Consider the following 21,603-nt stretch of genomic DNA (forward strand, 5'->3'; position numbering starts at 1 on the left):
GTATTGATGATAGCTCATGACACAGGAGACGAGTGAATTTTATTAACTTCATCATTTCCAATCCTCAGCATTGTAAAGAACTCAGACATTTTCTATTACAGTTGCAGATCTACCTTAACATCACTAAAGCAATCATAGGCATAAACTGAAAAATAATTAAAGGCCTGGTGACAACTTGATAACACTGGATAATTAAAGTGTTGGTAACAAAACCTGAATTTTAATTTTTCTCATTATACCTGATACTAGAAATTGAGATGGAAAACATCTTCACTATAGGAAAGCTCACCCACGTATGTATTATTTAAGGAGGAGCAGGTGCCAGAGCCGAGCACTGATTTTCCTGAGACGTTTGGTGCCGGTCCTGCCATGCTCTGTCACACCTTCCTGGGTTCTTCCCCACCTCCCAGGTCAGTGGTCATGCCCCTGCTCGGGGAATTAGCTCAAAAACTGCTTGGGGAAAAGGAAATGAGGTTTTGAGGCTGGGTGGGAGAGCAAGGGTATGGATAGGGGGCCAGGACATCATGGCTTGTTGTTGCATCGGTGTCCACAAAGGCAATTTTTGCCTCTAATAAGTATATATGATATTAATAGTTTGACATTGCTTCAAAGACATGTTTAATCAACATTGCTGAAGTCTCTAAGCTGTACCATGAGTACAAAGAGCACCAGAGAGTGAGCGCAGAAGACCATTTTGGCTCTGGTTGCATGCTTAGTGTTAGGACTGGCAGTGAGCGCCTCTTCAACTCTGTTATCTCTTCCACTTCTGATCCTTTGTAGGTTATCTTAATATCCTCTGTATCCTTGCCACCTCATTTGGAAGCTCTTTAAGTCAGTCTTTTCAGTCTTTACTTGGGATTCCAGTGAAAATCAAATTGTAAGTAGCAAACAGAAACAGGAGGAGTTTTGGTAGGACTGGGACATAGGCAATGTCTGGGGAATGGATATCTGTCTGCCTTCCCAAAGAGCAGTAAATCTTGAGATGAAATAAAGCACAAATACCCCAGAAAACACAGACTCTGCTCCCAGAAACCAATAATCCCAGGTAGCAAAAGGGGAGCCATCAGGAGGCAGAGAGGAAAAGAAAAAGTATTTTGCCAGGGGCTTGCAGCTCCTGTGCTGCAGGGATATTCTCCAGGAAGCCTACTCCCACAATTTTAAGTTTCTCAGACATTTCTGTAATTCACACAGTCTCTCCCAAGGAGCTGTGGGGAGCTTGGCCCCAGGAGGAGCAGCGGTTGTTGGGGCGCATCCTGCACATCGCCCATTTTGGGACCACAGCTCTTGCTGTGCCAGAGCCAAGGGCAGGATTAAGGTGCATTAAGGCAGGAGTTTCCACCCAGTTTAGCTGTGCTGCCTCTGCCAGAACCGAGCAGCACAGCGGCAGATTGTAAAGGGACTCAGGGCCCTGCAACTCTATCAGTTTTGATCAATTTTTCAGCCGAGTTAGTAATACACCGGAGAGCGTGTCAACCTGCTTTATGGAGGTCTGCAAGTGCCTACCATGGCTAATCCATAACGCTCAAATGGTTTCCTGGAAAACAGACATTTTGTTGTCACCATGAGGAGACTGCTAAGCAGCGTGGGGGGGAAATACAGAGGAAAACCGTGTGGCTGCTGCAGGCCCTGCCGGAGCTGCAGGTAGCTCCGGGCAGGACTCGCCTGCAGCACCCAAGGGACGGGCTGGGGGCAGCATGGGGCAGTGGGGAGCCCCAAAAAAGCAGCAGCACTTCTCTTTCTCTTTAATGGAACCTAGCAATCAATTTTTAGCAGCTCATGGAGAAGCAATTTGAGACACAAAGCAGTTTCCTCTCCTTCTGCCCCCCAGTTCTGAAATCATGGCTTGCTATGAACTGATGGCTTTATCTGCGTGCTTGAGGCATAGTGAGTGAGAAGGACGGTTCGTCACTTAAATATGCGAATGCTTCTCCCGGTCTTCTAGATTTATCATTCTGATACAAGATTATTTTGCTTTTAGGGTACTTACCAAAGCCTTTTCTCTCAGACTCCCTGTCGGAGCTGATTTTTCAGCCCAAGGCACTCTGACTCCCCTTCCCCTTTCCCTACTCACCAGCCGCTGAAAGCTTTCATGAAATTGCCTTTAAATGAACCCGTGCCTGGACTTCTTTCAAAGCATCCAGGTGATTCCTGAGGTCCCTTCCAACATGAGCTTTTCTATGGTCCCAGGATTCTACGAGTCATCTTTAGGGTGCCCCATCATACCCTCGAGGCTGGAAATTAACCATTAAAAACATGCTAGGAGAGCTTTTTCCCATTCACCTGACTCTGGGAGCTGGGAATTAATGAGAGCACCAACATCCCGATGCTGGGTGCTCAGTGCAGCAGCCCAAGGCCAGGGCTGGTGCATGTAGGGGCCCTCGTGCACTGCGTGTCCCCGTATCCCACGTGCCCTACAGACCAGGGCTAACCCTGCCTGTGCCACTGCCAAACCAGTCTTTTTGATCGTGTTTCTCTTCTTATTAATAGGGCAAATGCCAGTCTCACAGGAGGAGGAAAAAATTGCCTGGAGATTTGACTGCTGAGCCTGAGGAAAATCTCCTGACTTTTTTTCCATGGTAAATGTTCCGAACTATGGCCATTTTCAGAGATTACCTCTTTCCTGAGAACCCTTTTTTTTCCCCACTGTGTTCAATATAAAGTACTTTTCCTTTCCACAGCCTATAAAAGAAGGCTAATCCGCAAACTGAAAGCCAAGTCCTTTGCCCTTCCCGGTGCTGAGCCGTGACGCAGAGAAAAATACTCTGCCAGCAGTAATCGCGTCGCAACTGTTGCCTGCGGCCTGCTTTACGCAGGATGGCAAGTCAGCAAGTGATATGGTTCCAAATGACCTCTGTCAGTGCCTAAAAAGAAAAAGCAAAGACCACAGCACCCCGTGTTACTGGGAAAGGCCGCCTCAAGCACTACCAAGGGAGAGCCGAGGGGAAGAGGAAGAGCAGAAAAGTGTCCTTGCATCACCATCTAGTGGCTGCGGGTCGCTGTGTTTGGTAAAATAAATCCAGCGCCCACAGGTCCTTCTGTGGGGACATTTTCTCCCCTGCCTGTTAATGCCTTGCAACCTGCCAAGTGACGGAGAAGCACATTGCTATACCTGTGTCAGAAATGCCGGGCTGAGACAAAGCTCCTAGATGCGTTGTATTTCTGCGATACAGCTACAGATGCTCCAGCTTCCCATAAATGTACCTTATTTTCAGGCTCTCTTGAACCAGAAACCCTGCTCAAGGAGCGTTTCTCAAGGCTCAGTCTCCACGGCCTTACCTTTCGCACAGCTGACTTTGAAGCAGGGCCAAGAGCTCCTCCATTGGCAAGCCTTTACACTTCTGTACACAGGTGTTTGCAAATGCCCTGCTCTGGGGCACTGCATGTCAGATGTGTTGAATCCCGCCGATGAAGTGCTGTGAGCAGGTCCCAGCCCCTTCCCCGGTCTCCAGCTGCTCGGGGCTGGCAGCAGCACAAGTACAGCCGTGGAAATTGAAATTCTGAGCGTATTTTCCCCGTTGAAGACCTGTGAGCTACTGAGGGTAAAAGACACACTTCACCATGACTGTCTCTGCTCTCAGAGATATATTTTTTAAATGCTTTATGGTCTGTAGAGCAAAAGCTGGTCTTCACCTTGAATCAAATATCCTTTTTGGAGGTGGTCACATTAGACTCCCCCTCTGCCCTCGCCTTAGCTCTATAATTACAGCTACATGAGATATGACCTCTAGTCAAATAGTCTGAAAAAAGGTTTTTTAAAAGCTCTGGAAGAACTGCACCAGCAGCCAGAATTTAATGAAAAGGCAGGAAGGGCTGTGTTAGAAAAAAAATTGATCTCCAGACCTAGAAGCTTCAGTTTTGGGGGAGATAGATTGAAATGAAATGCCACTGGGTTTGTTTTCCTCCAGAAAAGGGGCACTCTCTGGGAGGAGTGCCCTGAGCCTCCCTCTGCAAAAACCAGGGCAGGCACAAGGGTGCCTCCTCTTCCCACCCAGCATGGGCACATGCTGCTGGTCTCCCAGTACAATGGTCCCTGCCTCTTCTGTAAGCATCACGCAGGTGGTCACCACTGCAGTGCAGGGACCAGGACGTGCTGCTGCCGTGTGTTAAAATATATAATGGGGATTTACCCCATCCAGGCTTTTTTCACGCAAATGAGAGAAACAATGTAAATTGAGAAGATGTTTTTAATATCCAGAGCAACCAACAGGGGCATTGAGATATGTTTGTGTTTCCTTGAACGAAGAAAATACTGAAACCAAAATCTAACTGTGGTCCTAATCGAGGTTTAAGTCCAGTTCGGGTAGCTCCCACAAATGTAGGTTTTAACTCAGCCAGAACCTGATGGGTTCTTGCCCAAGCTCAGGGCTCTGCACTGCCCCAAGGGCCCAGGTGGATTATGACAATTGCCTCTTACAACCAGTACTTCTTTTGCTTTTTCAGTGTTTATCAGAAGTCATATTCTTTTCCCTATAGGAAAAAATCTGCATACACGTATAGTGCATTTTAAACTCCAAGATTTGATTCTACCTGGAATCCGTTAAATATTTAATAGGATTAATGTAAAATAAAACTTATTCTGTAATGAGAAATCTTGTTATTAACTACAGAATTGCTAGTTATCTTACTCTGCACCAGATCTTGCCTAATGTAGAATAACACGTGTGCACCTTCACTTAGGAGAATATAAAAACTGCCGGGTTTACCTTAGAAATTTTGTCTAGAAAACAGAAAATGTCTACCTGATGAAAACACTGCTAAGGAATAAAAGAGCTCTGCTCATAATAAAATAAAAGCTGCATTTACATGGACCTTAATCAATTGTTCCAAACAGAGTTAAGAGATTTTTAAAAATAGGCTAAAAATACCATGAGGAGCTCTGTAAAAATGCTGACAGCCTTCCTGACATTCATCATCCTAAAAGCTGATCGCTGCCAAATGTTAGAAGATAAATTCATTGAAATTCCATGTACTCACCAAAGTGAAATTGGCCAGATTATGATTTTTTAAAATCTTCACAGTTCTAAACAATAACAACAACAACAGAATATCAAAAAATCCCAAGTGGGACTGTTTGGGAAGCAAGAGGGCGTAGAAAACTGGGATTTAATTTTTTTTTTTTTTTTTTTCTGGGTAGAGCTGTTGCCCAGCACCTTTTCCATGGAACAGTGCAATCCAGGTGTATGTGCTTGACCTGGAGTGGAACAAAGCACAGATTACATAAACCCCATTTTCTAACAGCGGTCAGCCCCACACTGAATCCACAAGCTGCAAGGGCACCAGGAGCAGGCACCTGAGGCACATGTGCCCAAACCGCGCTCCCTGCATCCCCAGCCGCCTGTCCCATTGTGTCCCAATTGAATCTGAAGCTGCAGCTCGGAGGTGGGGTGAGTCCCTGGTGCATCCCACCTCAGGCCAGTGGCTCGACAAGCTGTGCCGTGAGCCCAAACCCAGCCTGGGCAACGTCGTGTCAAACCAGTCGTGGATTTCCAAGTAACCAAATGCAGTTATGTGGAGGCACAGGTCTGGGGCTTGTCTCCACAGGCTGATGGAGAAGGGGACATTGAAGGGGCAAGGCACACTGTGGGTAATATCAAATCCTAAGGAACAGTGGCTGACCTGTTCCTGAAGGGCCAGTAGCCCTGTAGGCTGCAGCCTGTAGGGAAACAGTGCTGCTTTGTTTTGCCAGCAGGCCAGCCTTAGCTTCAGTCATCATCCCACTGCAACCCTCGGAGTCCAAACCCCAACCTTTCTACTTGCACGAAACACACAGTTCAGCACGGATTTAGTCAGCGGCTTGCCAAAACACCCAAAAGCACAGCGTGCCAAGGGTCCAGCCCCCGGAGCTGTGGCTCCTCTGAGGGCTGGCGGCACAGCAGGGCTGTGCACAAGGCGCCCTTGTCCCTTGTGCTGTGGAACAAAGGCCGCTGCTGTGTGCTAATGCCGGCGGCTCGGCGGCGGGTAGGGGGGCGATGGGGCGGGCAAGGGGCGGATTAGCCTCCAGTGAGCCCACACGGAGCTTTCCGAGCACCCTGCAGCTCCCAGACGCTGGAGGTTTCCGCACAGTTCACTGTTGCTGCAGGAAGGTAAGGCTGCGGGGTGCCCGGCCTGCTGAGCGCTGCGCCTTGGGGTGGGGCAGGCAGGGCTTTTGGGGTGAACGCTGGGAAAGGGAGCAGGATTTATGTGCCTTCTGCCATTAGCTCAGGGAGAGGATCTAACTGCTGTGGTTTAACAAGCCAGGCAGGAGCAGGCTGTGCTTGCTGGCCCCCGGCCACCCAGCATCCCCTCCCCATGTCCCCATGTCCCCGCTCCTTCCCTGTGCCCCCTCTCTGGGGATGGCGGTGGGAGGCACTGCAGGGCTGGGGCAGCCAGCACGAAGGAGAAGCAGAGTTCAAAGCAAATTAAAAAGTGCATAAAACAGCCCCCGGGTCTGCCTGGTGGTGGCTGATGTCCCTCATCCACTTCCACTGGAGTTGTAAAGGCCTCAATCTGTCCCTTTTTTCCCCCTTAAAAACAGCACGGCTCCTTGCCAAAGCATTTCCCCTGTCGTCCCCTGTGAGAGAGGACGGCGCTGGGGACGTCACCGCTCGCACGGGGCTCGGGTTTCCCGTTTTCACTCAAGTGACGCTGTCTGTCCCGACAGGTGCCGGCAAGAGGCCACCGCCAACGTCCCCGCGGGCTGAGCGAGCGGCTGGCGCAGAGCAGGACACCGGTGGCAATGCTCACCTAGGAGCCTCGCTGGCCTCCACCCGCACCTGGGCACCCACACACGGTGCTGCCACCACACACACGCAGCCAGGTGGAGGAGAGACCCCCAACTCCAGCCCCAGCCATGGAGCCGGCCCCCGAGATGAAGAGGTACGTGGGTTTGGGAAGGGCGTCCCCGTGCAACATGGGGACGCATGTGATTTGGGAATGAAAGTACGTGTGCCCCTGTCCTGGGAGGGATGGTGGATTTGTGGAGAGATTCTCTGTGTTTAGTGGTGATGGAATTAGAGAGATTCTGGGCTCGTGGTTTGGGGTTTCAGTCAGCCTCCAGGGAGGCAGGAGCAGGAGGCTCCCTGTGCCTCTGCCCACGCTGCTGCCAGGGGGAGCCTTTGGCTGCCGTGCTCAGTGCTCCCAGTGGGTTTCGAAGTCCTGGACTAGCTGTGGGATGGGCAGCTCCAGCCCAAATTGTTACTGTCAAGTCTATTTTTAATCTGGATGTTAGAGAATGTCCATTTATTCCCAGTGATAAGTAAGCCTGTTCCACCTTCCCAGCAACAAGAATTAAGCAATTTTAGAAACCCTGCCCGGGGAGAAACACCAAAAACCTCAGTGGAAGAATTAACTTGGCATCATCCTTCTTGGTGAATACTTGTGCTGCACAGTCTGTCCGGGCCACCTGGCAGGTCTCCTGGGATGGCTGGAAACATTTGACCGGTCAGAAATGGAATACGTGTCCCCGGACCATCTCTGTGCAGGGGGTACCATGCCACCTCTCAGCATTTTAGTGGGAGATTTATTCTGAAAACCATCTTGCTTGGTTCTGCCAGCACAGAGGGCAAAATAGTCCTCTCTTTTGACAGGCAGAGACGGATGAGGTCAGAGGGTCGAGTGGAAATTTGAGGGACTGGCCTGCAGCCAAGCTGGAGCTCATGGAGGGAGGCTGAGTTCAGGCTCATTACTGCTGAACTTTTGCAGGGCCTTTTCTGGGAGATTTGAGATCAAGATGGTAGAACTGAGACCCTTGATCTGCCTCATGGGAGTCAGGGGAGCTCTTTCTACAGGATTTTGGCCATGAACTCATGAAATGGACCGTTCTTGAAGGAACCTGGCACTGCCCCAGCATCTCCAAGTATTCTGGGACACCTTAGTCTCTTCTTTCCTTCATTCACCAAAGCAGTGCATTATTTCCACACGTGCCCATTTCCATGCTACCTGCTAGCACAGTCATTGTGTATTTGTGATTCAAAGCCTCCACTACAAGACTCCCATTTTTCTTTTCCACCCCCTGGCTTGTTTCCTATTCATGTGAGAGCTTTTCCCTGGCAGAGGGGAGTTGAGGGCTGCTTACAGCTTTTGCAGACTGTTTGTCATGAAGCATTTTGTAATGACAAAGCTTTGGGAGCAGCAATATGGCTAAACCAAGGTTACACAGGAATATCACTCCTAAATCTTGTTGCGCTTCTCCATATTGAAATGCAGTTAAGTAGAAGATGACTTTGCATAGGTAGCTTCATGCTAAAACTTTCTTTGTAGAAATGAGGTCTTCAATTTCATTTCATACTTCCTGAAATGGTATCTCATCCCTGTTTCATAGATGTAGCACATTATCATAGGAAAATGAAGATGTGACTTCATTGCTGGAAATCTTCACACATAAAAAAAAAAAAAAACCACCAAAAAACCTATTTTAAGAATGAAAACATTACCTGAATGAAAATAGCAATGGTACAATGACTTCTTTGCCTTTTGCCCTTTGAATCCTATGTCTTCTAATATTCACCCAAGTAACATTTGCATCCAGGAAAAACTGAAGTTAAAAAACAAAAGCAAAACAAACAATGAAACATTGGGCCAATCAATTCACTTCAGATGCTGAAGCTCACTATAGCCTTTTCCTAATTTCACTGTTATTTCTTCTACTCCGTTCATGATTAAAGGCTTCACAGAGTGTGTAATATCAGTTAATCTAATGCCTTCCACTGTATTGACTGGTTAATGATTCTTCAGAGGGAGAAAAAGCTTCCACGGCACATCTCAGACAAGCAGTGGTGCAGGTGGCCACTCCATCGGTGACGCTTCTGGGTGATCAGCTAACCAAGAAGTTCTGACTTTATTGTACTAAAAGAACACAAACACTATTGATTATTGAGCAAGGACAATTTGTCCTGGAGTATCTTCCTTTTGTTCTGCATTTTCAATGCAGCTACATAAAAGCGTACAGGTTCTTCAAATAACCGAAGTGCTATACTTTCCTTACAGGAATAGGTTCCCCAGCATGAACTTTGAAGCAGAGATTCTGGCAGCTCCACACGATAATTCAGGTATTTGGGAGAAAAATCAAAAAAACAAAAAGGAGATTAAAGTAAACTACCCACTCCACTTGCTATCACTACAAATATATCTTGTTTTGGAAACAGAGTTGGAAGTTGTTAAAAAACCAAACAAGCAAACAAAAAACCAGGATACGACACTGAATACTGTTCAGGGGAAGTCCGATATATACTAGGGTATAGTTCAAAGTGCTGAGGTTAGATATTGATACCTTTTCCTCCAATAGGGCTATACATTGGATCACCATTCATACCTTGCAGAAAAACAGCAGCCAGGGACATGTGATTTTGGAAAGAGCATAGGTGTCCAGTTAAGATTGCACAGTCCTGTATGACACACACAAAGTTTTTTTATCAATAGCAACTAAAAGCAGAATTTCAATAAGCAACTCCTCAAAAGGCAAAAATGAGGATGAAGATGCTCTGCTGAATCCTGTCCTGTCCTTCATTCTCATTTTGTTTAGGAGGAAAAGCTGTTTTTTTGTGCTTTTTTTTTTGTTTGTTTTGTTTTTCTTTCTAAACACTACCTTTTTAACGCCAATCTCAGATGTTGAGGCTGGCACTACCACTGCATCCCTACCGTCATTAGGATGAGACAGCAAGAAAGTGTGTTTTTGCGATAACTGCCTCCATCTTCTTGAGTTGCCCTGGGCCTTTGTTCAGAGCTGCAAATCCTAGTCTTGGTGGCCTGCACTTGAGCATGAGCCCACTCAGCTGAAATGCTTTTGCTGCCATCTGCCCTCATGGCCACGAGCTGAAACTTCCAGCAGGGAATTCACTTACCCAGCAGAGCACTGCTGTCCCACGCCAACGAGAGTCGGAAATGAGGCGCATGGCGTTAACTATTTTTGCTTCAGCTGCAGGTGTGCGTTTTTGTGTTGCATCACCCCAATAGCAAGGGTGCCAGCAGCTGGCGGTTTCATTTACGCTGTCCAGTATGTGCAAGAGCCACAGCCCTTCCAGGTCTGGACCTGCTGAGCCTTCTCATTCTTTGCCTTTAGTACTTCAGTCACTTCCTTTTCTGCAAATCAAGTCGTATCCAGCTAAGCATCTTCAGGAAATAATGGGGCCATTTCCTCAGGGCAACCTGCGGAACTGATGGTGACTTAAATATACTGGTGTCAAAGGGCATCAAAGAATATTTTTCACACCTTTAGTGTCAACACACAGAAAGTTTTTGTGTGAGCCCGCTTGCATGGATGGCTCCTGGGCTCCGTGTCCTCTGTCTTCCCGAATCTCTGGCTTCTGTTGGGTTGGGCTGGGTTTGGTTTGGTTCCTTCCACAAGGTAAGTGCTTCGATCCTTTATTTGCCTGGACGTCACTAACACACAATTCATATTTGTTTCTCAAGAGCTATATGTGGTCCCCTCCATGAGAAGTCTCACGGCTGAGGAGTATGTAGAGGCCTTTAAGTCATTTTTGGATCATTCAACGGAGCACCAGTGCATGGATGAGTTCAACAAGGAAGAAATGCCTCGCATCATGGCAGGGTAAGGAGCGCGTCCTCTGAGGTGTGAAAGCCATCTGTTATCTGGGGAGGGCAACCTGTGCATGAGGGTCAGCAAACATGTTTAAGGGTTTTCTGGGGCGTGAATGAACTTTTAATGCTTTTCAGTTTTAAGTCCCTTAATAGTGGTCTTTAGGATATTCTGTTTAATGTCTCAAGTATACATGCAATTTCAATTAATATATTGTGTTGCTTCTCAGCTTATGTTAGGGAAAGAATCAAGACCTTATTTTCATGTCCATCTGCTTTCATTAGCTGATTTTCAAAGGATTAACGATTTTTGGATTTTTTTCTCCCCCTCCTTTTTTTTTTTCTTCAAAAGAAAGCTCCCTCTTGTGCTCTATGCCTGCTTTTGAGACTTCATCACACATCAGTCCAAACAGAAACACATCTCTAATTCTGTTCTAGTGACTAATTCTTGCTTTTCTCAATCCCCTAAGACCTCCTTATTTCTATCCTAAGTCGATTTGCATTGCTTAAGTACCAAATGATAATCAGTTTTGTGAAGTACTGATGTAACATATTAAGCCTGTGTGACTGCAGATAGTTTCAGAACAGGCTAGATCCAAACCACAAGAAAAGTCTTTCAAGTCTGGATAATTTTTGGATGTTGTAGAAACTGTATTCTCCTTTGAGAAAAGCACTTAGGCAGGTAACTTCAGATGCTTATATCTATATCTGTCTGTCTGCCTAACTATCTATCTAAAGTAATAGAAGCAATAATAAAGAAAGAAATTATTTGGGGAAAATTGAAACGCAGCATTTCTTTATGTGAGTTTTAAACAATTCTGTTTGCTGGACCAATTTAAAACATTGCAGCTTAGTAGGATTCTAATCTGGGGTTCTAATTCTGGGTTCTAATTCTGGGATTCTAATCTTCAAAAATATTGAAGATTCTGACCTTTGCTCCCAATTTCAAACCAAGGTGAATATTGAAAAGAGAATATTTACAGTTATCTGGATAGCCCAACTTTTGATTTTTTTCTGAGCATTTATAGCCAATGTCAGAAAACCAGACTCGTCTCCTGAGGACAAAGAGGTTTGCCCCGGCTCACCTTGTCCCCGCAGCCCTGGCCAAGCACAGCCTCACTCCCTGCAAAGTGAACCCCAGGCCCAGGTTTTCTCGAGGCTGTTTTGCATGGTGCCAGCCACAGCTTGAAGAAAACTCTGGCAAGGAAAGAGAAACACTATACCCTGCTGCCTACTGTACTTTTAAATATGAGCCTGCTTACACAGGGCCAGATCCTGCTAAGAAATAAGTTATAGCTGGGCTCCACAGGGATGCTCGAATTTTCATCTCAATTCATGTGACTCATTTCAGTAAAATTCCTGGGCCAATGTGGCATCCAGGATATTAGAATTAAAACAGAGTTGTGTGACACAGTGTGGTTGAGTAACGTGTACTTGTAATTTCAGTCTCGGCAATGGAAAATCGATGATAAATGTTCTGGGCGTGGGGAGCGGCACAGGTAAGGAGCTGAACAGCACAGCTGATGCTGGGGGACAGGGGTCCTGGGGGTAAGGGAAAGCTCTACCCAGGTTCTGGGCAATGGGGAGAATTACTCAAGCATTAATAACAGTATTCCTCATGGAAATACCTTCCTCTTGATGATTCTCTCCTGACTATGTATGTCTAAAAGCAAGGAGTCCTCCAGGTTAGGTAGGAGAACACCATCAAACCTCATCGGAAGGAATTACAGACACCTGGGGTTTGTTCCACCCAAAGGTCCTGTCTTAGGGTCTCCCACCCAAAGGCACCTCCCATTGTGCATTGCCTTCAGGGTCTGCAGAGGTGAAAGCTGGGCTTTGTTTGGCTGCAGGTGGTGCTCAACCAGCGGAGATGAACAGGGGCTGGCCACAACCATTAGCACGGGGCCTCATCAGCTTCTTCAAGATGTGCTTCTTTGTTATTATTGTTTTCATCTGGTGATAAGAGGGGTTTAACTGCGAATGGTATTTACTCCCCCTCCCACAGAGAAGAAAAGTCTTTTGGCAGAAATAACCATAAAGCTGTTGTAAATGCATTTTTTTGGAAAAAAAAATGCAGCTTTGCTCCTAGGGAAACCGGGAGAAAATACAAAATAGAGAAAAGAAGTAGCAGGTTGATTTGTCAGAGTTTGATTTTGCTTTAGAAAGTATTTTCAACTGAATTATAAGTGTTAATACTTCCTACTGAAAGATTTTTTCTCACTTGTTTTGATTGTTTTCCTGAGTAAGAAGAAAATAGCAGTGATTGTTTTCTCCAGCTGGGAATATGTTGGAGCATATAAGAGAGTGAGGAGGAAGAAATCATTCAGTTCTCAATTACGCTCTGTTCTCATTAAGTAATATAAAACCGAAATTCTGTTTGACTCCAAGAAAGCACAAGGGAAAGGCGAACCCTTTACACTGCCCTCATTTTCCCTTATTTCCTCTTCAGAAGAAGTTTCAATGGGAAAGAAAAGCCCTAAGGCAGGCTGGCAGGGGCACGGGCTCGCACCCTGCAGCGTGCCGAGGCTGCCTGAGCCGAACTTGTGCGTGCTGCACGGGAGTGAGCCAGCGTGGCACCGAGCGAAAGGTCATGTGTGATCCCTGACCTTCTCAGGCTTGGACTCCAGTTTCACGGGGCTGAAATCAGTTTTGTCGACTGAACTATTAAAGGCGAATGTGACCCGCTCCGCATCCTAAAAGGCTGCTGCTTGGTCCTGGCCACGCTTGCTCATTCAGCCCTTGTTCCCCGCGGCTGGTGCAAGCACCTTGGCTGTCAGCTCCCGGCGAGTGACCGGCTGGGCTGCGGCTGCAGTGGGGCTGTCACATTTCGGCAGTGCCCTGATGTGGTTCGTTGCTCTTGGCTTCCCCAGTTTTCTGCAGGAGGCACATGAGCCTGTGGATGGGGAAACCTGAGCAGCGTCAAATGGTGAGTCCCCAGGGACCATCTTTGCATTTTATTGCACCTTCTGAGCCCTCTCTCTTTTTTTTTTTTTTTTTTTTTTTTTGGGGGGGGGGGGGAGGAGAGATCTTGGGAATATCCTGTTTGACCTCACAGAGCATGTGAAATGGTTGTCTTATCCACAGACTCTCAAGGTGTCTGCATCTTTTCTCTAAATTCAAGCCAGCAGCTCCCACCTGCCTCTACCAACAAAAGCATTCAACCTGTAGGAAGGCGGTGACCATGCAAAGAAAGAAAAGGAAAAAAAAAAAAAAAGATTTTTATGTAACCATTTGTTCAAGGAAGATCCCTGTAGCAAGTGGTTGAATCAATTTACAGTCCTAAATGCCAGCTGGCAGTGCCTTGGGCTGGGGAGCACCAGCAATTAGCGGTTCCCAAATGTGGGCTCCTCACACAGAGCATTGCTGCCCCATGCCCTGGAGCCTCTGGTGGTGGCAGAAGTGTATTTCAGCAGCAAAAGGGTATTTTAAAAGTGATTTTGTTTTGTTTTGTTTTGTTGTTTTTTTCTAAAACTCTGTAAAGTTCCCTAATCCAGTCTTTGAATTAGCAGGTGATAATGCCCTTGCCTGTGCATCGGCAAAAACACACAGTAAAATACAGAGTTTCAGAGCAGGAACTCCTCTGCTCCAGCTCACCCATAACACCAGTGCCAGCAACGAAACTGCCTTCAATGGATGCAGCCTCAGCCTCTTTCCTTGTGCCTCTGGCCAGCCCTGCACTGCCACTGCCACATGTTTCAGGGGTGCTGGGTACCTTTCTCCAATTTCAAAAGACACGTCCTTCCTTGGATGTCAGTGCAGTGCCGGCATGGCTGGTATTTCCCTCCCTGAATTCTGTTTAATGTAACACCTGTCAAAGATGACAGCTTTCCTCATAGCATGTCCATCCATTAAAAGGCTAGAGAAGATGCAGTATCTCATGTCAAGCCCTCTGTGTGTGACATTTTCGTGGGCAGGACTATTTTTAGGCCCCGCCATCAGCTACAGACAGGATCCTCGCAGAGATCCACTGAAGGCTGTCACCTCTGTTTATTTCCATAGTCCCAGACAAACCAGATGGACTTTGTACACTTGGTGCATCACAGCCCTTCTGACAGAGAACAAGGGTGACCTGCATCACCTCGAAAGGGGCTGGGTATTTTCTAGGACAGAAAGACAGACTGAGGCTTGCTCCCCCAGAGCTCAGACTGTGACAGAGGAGCACCAACAGCTCCAAATGCAGGGCACCTACATGATGCTCAAGCCACAGATCAGTGAATATTTGCAGCTCGAAGGTAACAACTGGGTAATGGGTTCCTAGAGCTAGGACCAAGTGGCCTGGCTCCAGAGAGGACAGACCCTTAGCAGACCCCCAGGTCTCCAAGCAGTGTCACACCTGAGGCAAGGCAGCTGCCGTCTCCCTGGGGCAGTGCCAATGGCAAAGCTGCACAGCCGTGCCAAATCCCTCCCTGCCTTCGTGCTAACTTTGTGTTTTTCTTGAAAACTAATGATTCCTTTTTTTTTTTTTTTTAAACATTGATCTTCGATTATTTCAACCTGTTTCTCCCATGACCCAGAGTATTGCCATTAGTAGGTTTCTGCTCAGTTGCTTATTTCTTCCTTGTTTTTAGCCTTATCTCTAAGTATATGTTAACTTGAGCAGTTAGACATCGAGATAAGGCTGTTACTGTCTGAGATGCCACCATGCAAGGTAGAAAGTGCCTCACTTCTGCTTTGGGGATTTCCGAGCAGCAGGTGCACTGGCATCCTTTCATCACCATTCGAGTGTTTTTTTAAATAATGAATTTGTGTTTATTGAATAGGTGAACAGGATTTGAAAATGATCAGGATCCTGCAGGCTGCACATCCAGGGGTCCTTATTAACAACGAAATTGTAGAGCCCAACCCACAGCATGTGGCTGCTTACAAAGGTGAGGCTCTTTGGGCCACCTCCACTGCCTGGGGTACAGCCAGAACCGTTGATTTGTATGATGATTTGTTCTGCTGTTCTGTGATTTTTTTTTCTTCTACTTTTTAAACAGAGCTGGTTAATCAAGCTCCAGATCTGCAGGGTGTCTCCTTTATTTGGCACCAGCTCACTTCTTCGGAGTATGAACAACAGGTGAAAGAGAAATGCATAAACAAGAAATTTGACTTCATACATATGATTCAGGTAAGGAAGTATTTTTTTAATATAGGAGTATTACATTTCAACACTACCTTCTGCTGGATGTTGGGGGGACCGGGGATGAACACAGTTCTCCAGCAAGCAATAGCTTCTGCAGCAGCTGTACAAATACTAAACCTCATTCCTGATCCACCCAGGTTTTGGTCTCTGGTTTTCACTGGTTTAACTGTATGGTGGGTAATAAAACAGGACTGTCGGACAGACGCATAAAACATCACACAGAGACCAACAATTATGCTTTGCCACTTCAAAAAGCTGGAGTTTTTTGACCTAATCAGAATAATTTGGATGGCATTGAATGGAAATATTAGTGAACATCTGTATCTGTATCTGCACTCTCACACAGGGGCCTCGGCCGTGGGAAGTCAGCAAAAATAGTGAAGAACTTGCCTAAAAACTGATTAAAGGGATGCACACATCTTGCAGCCACAACACTGCTGGGCCTGAAGGGCGGCGCTGGGCGGGCAGCGACTGGGAAGTCGTGTAAAGCACCAGCTCTATAGAGAGGGCCTAAACCCTTGCAGGGCTCTTGCACCACGCAGGAGGAGTAATGGCTGCATGCAACTCTCCCTTCCAGATGCTGTACCGTGTGGAAGATATTCCTAATACCATCAAGTTTTTCCACAGCTGCCTCGACCACCAGGGTAAACTCCTGATCATAATTTTGTCAGGTAAGAGGGGCATCTCATTTTTGGCATCATTGCTGGTGTTTTGAAGGGCTATCGAGTATGAGAGCTACCAGTAATTGCCTCAGGATTTCAGTAGCAGTAATTGCATCACAATTAAACAAAACAAACATTGTATTATATAGGGAGCATACAACCATGGGCTTAGTCTCTTGGACCCCGATGTCTGATGAGACTACAGATGTAACCTGTGTGCTCTTGCTTCCCTGCATGAAAAGTAGATGAATGACTCCATACCTCGCAGAGGCCTCCTGCCATGAAATTACTGGCTAGAGAGAAGTGTGGCTACTCCTGGAGGAAAGCCAGTCCTTGTTCATGGTGAAATGAGCACCATGCAAAGACAGCCTGAACTCTGGGGCACTTTGCACAGCGATGGCTAAAAACCCAGCAGGACAAGGGGAGCTGCCCAGAGCTGTGGGCTTTGAAAAAGAGGCACTTTTAAACTCATCATACTTATTTAAAAGAAAAAAAAAAGTGTTTTTTCCAATGTGCCATTCATGAGTTCCCAGCTCATGGCATAGTGGACAAAACACAATTCCCCATGTTCGACATTAAACCTCCCTCCAGCACTGCTGGGGGGCTGTTTCTCTTGCTATCTGGGACAGACTTTTTCATGTATATGCTTTTGGATGTTAAAAATGAGGTTCAGTGCATAAAAACGCCTGCAGCATTCTATCAAAGGGGCACTTAAGGAGTAACATGCATGTGCAGACTCTGTGCACTGATATAGCTGTGTGCACTCCTTGCTCCGGACAAACCCAATGCTGGTAATGGTCACCTGGGAGTTTCACTGAAACAGGAGAGTTTTGGAGGGAGGGATGCAGGTGGTCGTGGTTTTACCTATCTTTATGAGTGGACTCTGGTGAGGGGAAAGCCCTTCTACTGCTCCTGGCAAGGTCCGTGCCAGCAGCAAGCATTTCAGCCCCATTCAGTCACTGCACTGGCTGGTGTTGGGCTGCCTTGGCGTTGTAGGACTGACCTCTCCTCCCGCCCTGCAGACAGCAGCGGGTGGGCCAGCTTGTGGAAGAAGTACAGGCACTGCTTGCCTTCAACTGACAGCGGCCACTACATCACCTCCGACGGCATCACGGCTGTTTTGAGGAGGCTCGGCATCCAGTACCGCGTCCATGAGTTCCCGTCGGGCTGGGATATCACTGAGTGCTTTGTTGAGGGGCACCCGGCTGGAGGCCAAATGATGGATTTCCTGACGGGGACGAAAAACTTCCTGGGCACGGCCCCACCGGCTCTGCGGAGGCATCTGCAAGAGGCTCTCTGCCAGCCCGAATGCAGCAGCAAGAAGGACGGGAGGGTCATTTTCTGCAACAACCTGAGTATGATCGTAGTTGAATCCTAGAGTCCGGACCAACTGCAGAGGCCAAGTCGGGGCAGTGTGGGGCGAGGTGGTTGTAGAGGGGCATGCAGGAAAGTGGGGCACAGCCTCCTGTTCCCAGTCTGGAGCAGCCTGCGACATCAAGGATGAGCTCTTTGTCCCATTGAGGTCAACAGGGCCAAGTTTTCACCCTGGAAATCTAGTCCAACCTCAGGAGAACATGTTCCAGAAAGTAAAGAGCTGCATCTCACTAAAAGCCGGCGTGGAAGGTGTTTTCTTTAATGGTATGCATCCTCTCTCAACTGGATTTCCAGTTTTCCATACAGATGGCATGTTTACATACCTAAAGACACGTCCATACGACTAGGTGCCGGGAGAAGGCTGCAGCCCCCATGCCAGCTGCATACACACCCGTTTCTTCCAACTGCACCTGGACAAAACCACCAAGGTGTCCCTGCTGCTTTGCCCCAAACATGTGCCTCAGTGCACCCTGACTGGAGCTGCTCGCTGCTCTGCACTAGGCTATTTCAATTATTATTATTTTTTAAATCAGCATAGCTATTTACTACCCTGAACATCTCAGCATCTCGCAATATAGACACGTCTTAAAAGATTTTCCACCTTTTTGTTTGGAGAATTTCTGGATTACAGGATAGTACTTGCCCAGTACTCTTTCAGGCAGGTTTTAATTTTGTTACTTTCTTACTACTGTTTTTCTCCATATAAAATAAAAGCCACTTTAAACCAAAGAATGTCACATCTTGCTCTGTATATGTGGGCTTACAGAAAATGAAGAGCGAAGAGGTTGTTTAGTTAAAAAATGGAAAAATGCAAAGTACCATTTTATGGAAACACCAAATGCTTCTGTAAGTGAGAAAGGTGACCCTGAGGATGTGGAAGGGCCGAGCTGAGCTGCAGCTCACCCTCGTGTTTCCACAGCCTGGCCCCTGCCCTGAGCCTGCCCATAAGGATGACTGCAGCACAGCACCTACATTACTTAAATACAATGCATGGGCTTCAGATGGTCATGCAGGTAAGTTGAGACTACTTCTGCATGGTTCTGAGACTTTCAGAGGGCTGAAGGAGGTGCTGCCACGGCAGCTGGATGGAAAGGGAGACCTCACTCTGCATTTTGGGCCATGGTGCTGGGCAGACTTTGGGCTAGGCACAAGGGCAGAAGGGGCCCACGGTCCTGCCGGCCCCTTTGCAAATATCTGTCAGTGCAGGAAGCACCACCTCAGATGGGAAATACCTGCAGGTGCAGAGCTCATCTCCATAAACTGATTTTTCATGCTTAAGCTGGAAAGTGTGGGCCCATGCTTTTCAGAGACATTTCCTCTGAAACTACTGTATGGGGGGAAAAAAGACAAAAGGATCAAAGTGGAAAGCAGTAGAAAAATGGTAGCATAACATAATCTCTGGAAGGACCAAGGCACCCTCATCTGTAAGTACTATTGATTTGGCTTTTTCTTTGTTGTCAGCCTAAGAAATATCAATCCAAACTGGACAGCCTCCTCTGGAGTACCCCGTACCTATGCACAAGCTTTCCATTTTGATCCATATTGTTCTTATTCTACAGTTGCCTCCTTTGCTTGCTCACAGCACCGGGCAGGGAGTAGATGGCTGGCCTGGCGGACAGGCTGTCAGCAACGCTCCTGTCTATGTCCTCCTTCCACTGTTAATTCCCATGGTTTATTTCCAGGTGTTTGTAATGTCTCTGTTTCTCTCTGGTAAATTAAAAGAAAAATGTTATATACACCAAATATCAGGCAGGCTTTCCAAGTTCCAAAGAACCACCTACCTGCTACGTTCCCCCAGTTTTTCCCCAGCCCAACAGCACTTAGGCTTTCATTCCTCCATGCAGTTTCCCGAGCAGACAGGTGCATTTCCAGTAAGCAGATGCTCAGAAAAATCGGTGAGATGAAATTTTACTCATGTCTTTGTAAATCAATGCACAAATGCTCAAAGAAAATGAGCACTTCAAAGCAGGCTGTTCAGTGCCAGCCCAAGGAGATGAAACAGGGCACCCCATTAAAACGCTGCTGCCTAATGCTTTAGCTGTAATTTTTCTTTTGATTCTTGAACAGCAAGTCATTTAACAGCGTGTCTGCTTGTACACCTGGAGTAAATACTGTCCTAAGTGTCTATTCCATTTATTTATATATTTATTCTTGCTTTAATATGTTATTTATTAACTATTTCTTGTGCTGTTTGAGACATGCCATCCTCCCACGCAGAAGGTCGGTCTTTGAGGTGACCACGAGAGGGCTGCAGCAGCCGGCGGACCGGATCTGGCTCTGAAAACGCTCGAGATGCTGAGCTGGAGGAACAGAGCCAAGCAGGCGGGCAGGATAACACCGCTCTGCCTTAGCTCCGCTCGCCCTGCTGGGTCAGCACCTCCTCAGGTCTGTGCTTGCTCCATCAGTGGTACAGCTTGTCCCAGCTGTGGTTGGAACAAGCTTGTGGATAACCATGCAGTAAGCTGCTGTGAGTGCTCTGGGGTGGAAGGAATGCCTACAAAGCCCAGACTGCATTATTTCTAAGTAGAACAGTTGCAGATTTTATTATTTCAAGTTCATAGTACATCTATTTCAATGGTATAGCATTACTCGCCTTGCATGGTACAGGAGTAAGAGAGAAAACAGTTATTTTATACTATCAATGAAGGGTAGTTAGTTGGCTTTTTACTTAGCCTGTATTCAGTCTTGAGGGCTAAAGCTTTTGCCTTTGTAAGGCACATTAAGGCTTCTCTACACGTGAACATTACTGGGGATGACTATAGTGTGGGAACTGGAAAATGTAATAGCTCACCAATGAACTGACAAACTCAGTAAAATACTGGAGCATGTATTGAAAAGATTAAAGCTAACCTCAGTCAGGAAGCAAAACAAAAATACAGATGCTGAACTTTTTTTCCTTCAATCTTTGCCCACAGAAATCTGCTGAGGTTTGTATCAGGAAAAAAAGAACATATTTGTGTACCCCGTGTATTCTTCATGAATAAATGCATCGAATAAATGCATGGCTGTAAGGTAGGATCTCAAATTGCCACAAACCACACAGTGTCTGTGTTACTAGTGCTTACTGAGACACCAGGCTTAGCCCTGCAGATTTCAGGCTCTGGGTGCTAGATCCGGAGCCACCCTGGGAGAAGAAAGCTGAGGCAGGATCTAGATGTGGTAGAGCAGCTCCCACCAGGTTGTACATAGGAAACCCCAGGAACACTAAGGGCATGCTTATGCCCAGAAATGAGCCTGCCAGCAGTCCTGAAACCATGAAGGATTTATAATCGCTTCCTCAGAAATACTAAGCCGGGCGAGCTCTTGGTAGGTGAAGAGGAGAGAAGAGAGGAGAGGAGAGGAAAAAGATAAAAAAAAAATGTTTGAAGAGTGCAAGAGAGCACAAGCTACAACTGGGAAGATCTTGGGTTTGTAGAACATGTGAGATGGCCAGATCCTACTGGGGCTCCCATCCCTGAGAAGGAGCCAGGAAGAGCAGAACAGGAGCTTCATTTCCACCAGTCAGTTCCCAATAGTCTGATGACGCTTTTGGTTAGACCTGCCAGCAAGTTTGGAGAGAAAACATATGTTTTGTCATACATTATAAGAATGATAACTCTGGTTATTTAGAAACATGATAAGGAAATTTTCAGAGCTATCTCTAAGTCCCCACTGCTTTGTTAACATTTTCTAGCATTGTATTAATCACTCCATATGTGTCTGTAAACAGCTGATACTACGGACTAAAGAAGATTAGAGTTCATTGCTCCCGCGGCTGTTTTCTGTAGGCTTTAACTCGATGGGCACTTTGCCACGGACTTCACTTGGACAAGACCAAGCCCTTTGCTTTCATGAATGCTTTGCAATGCTTTCCCAGCTCAGAGTAGTTTTACTTTATAAGGTGCCTAAATCATCCAGAGGGTAAATGTTTTGATTTCATTATTTCTGGGA

At 46.7% G+C, this 21,603-nt stretch overlaps 1 protein-coding gene across 2 annotated transcripts; it reads left to right on the plus strand.

Annotated features, from left to right (window-relative positions):
* The first annotated feature begins 5,939 nt into the window (after window positions 1–5,939).
* Window positions 5,940–18,405, plus strand: HNMT (histamine N-methyltransferase). Of its 2 annotated transcripts, XM_013186370.3 has the most exons (9): window positions 5,940–6,083; window positions 6,641–6,855; window positions 8,965–9,026; window positions 10,387–10,525; window positions 11,959–12,011; window positions 15,273–15,380; window positions 15,492–15,622; window positions 16,215–16,308; window positions 17,322–18,405. In XM_013186370.3, the coding sequence occupies exons 2-9, from the start codon at window positions 6,830–6,832 to the stop codon at window positions 17,675–17,677; spliced, it is 969 nt and encodes a 322-aa protein (XP_013041824.1). In that variant the 5' UTR covers window positions 5,940–6,083; window positions 6,641–6,829; the 3' UTR covers window positions 17,678–18,405. The 2 variants fall into 2 exon arrangements, with proteins under 2 accessions (XP_013041824.1, XP_013041825.1); XM_013186371.3 differs by lacking the exon at window positions 8,965–9,026 and having other exon boundaries at window positions 5,941–6,083.
* The last annotated feature ends 3,198 nt before the right edge of the window (window positions 18,406–21,603 follow it).

Source organism: Anser cygnoides, chromosome 6, assembly GCF_040182565.1.
Source record: "Anser cygnoides isolate HZ-2024a breed goose chromosome 6, Taihu_goose_T2T_genome, whole genome shotgun sequence".
NCBI lineage: Eukaryota > Metazoa > Chordata > Aves > Anseriformes > Anatidae > Anser > Anser cygnoides.

Excerpts from the sequence above, each read along its gene's own strand:
- HNMT (XM_013186370.3), top strand. The coding sequence starts at position 6,830 with ATGGAGCCGGCCCCCGAGATGAAGAG. Across the intron at positions 6,856-8,964 it reads CCGGCCCCCGAGATGAAGAG|GAATAGGTTCCCCAGCATGA; the intron begins GTACGTGGGTTT and ends CTTTCCTTACAG. Across the intron at positions 15,381-15,491 it reads GCATGTGGCTGCTTACAAAG|AGCTGGTTAATCAAGCTCCA; the intron begins GTGAGGCTCTTT and ends CTTTTTAAACAG.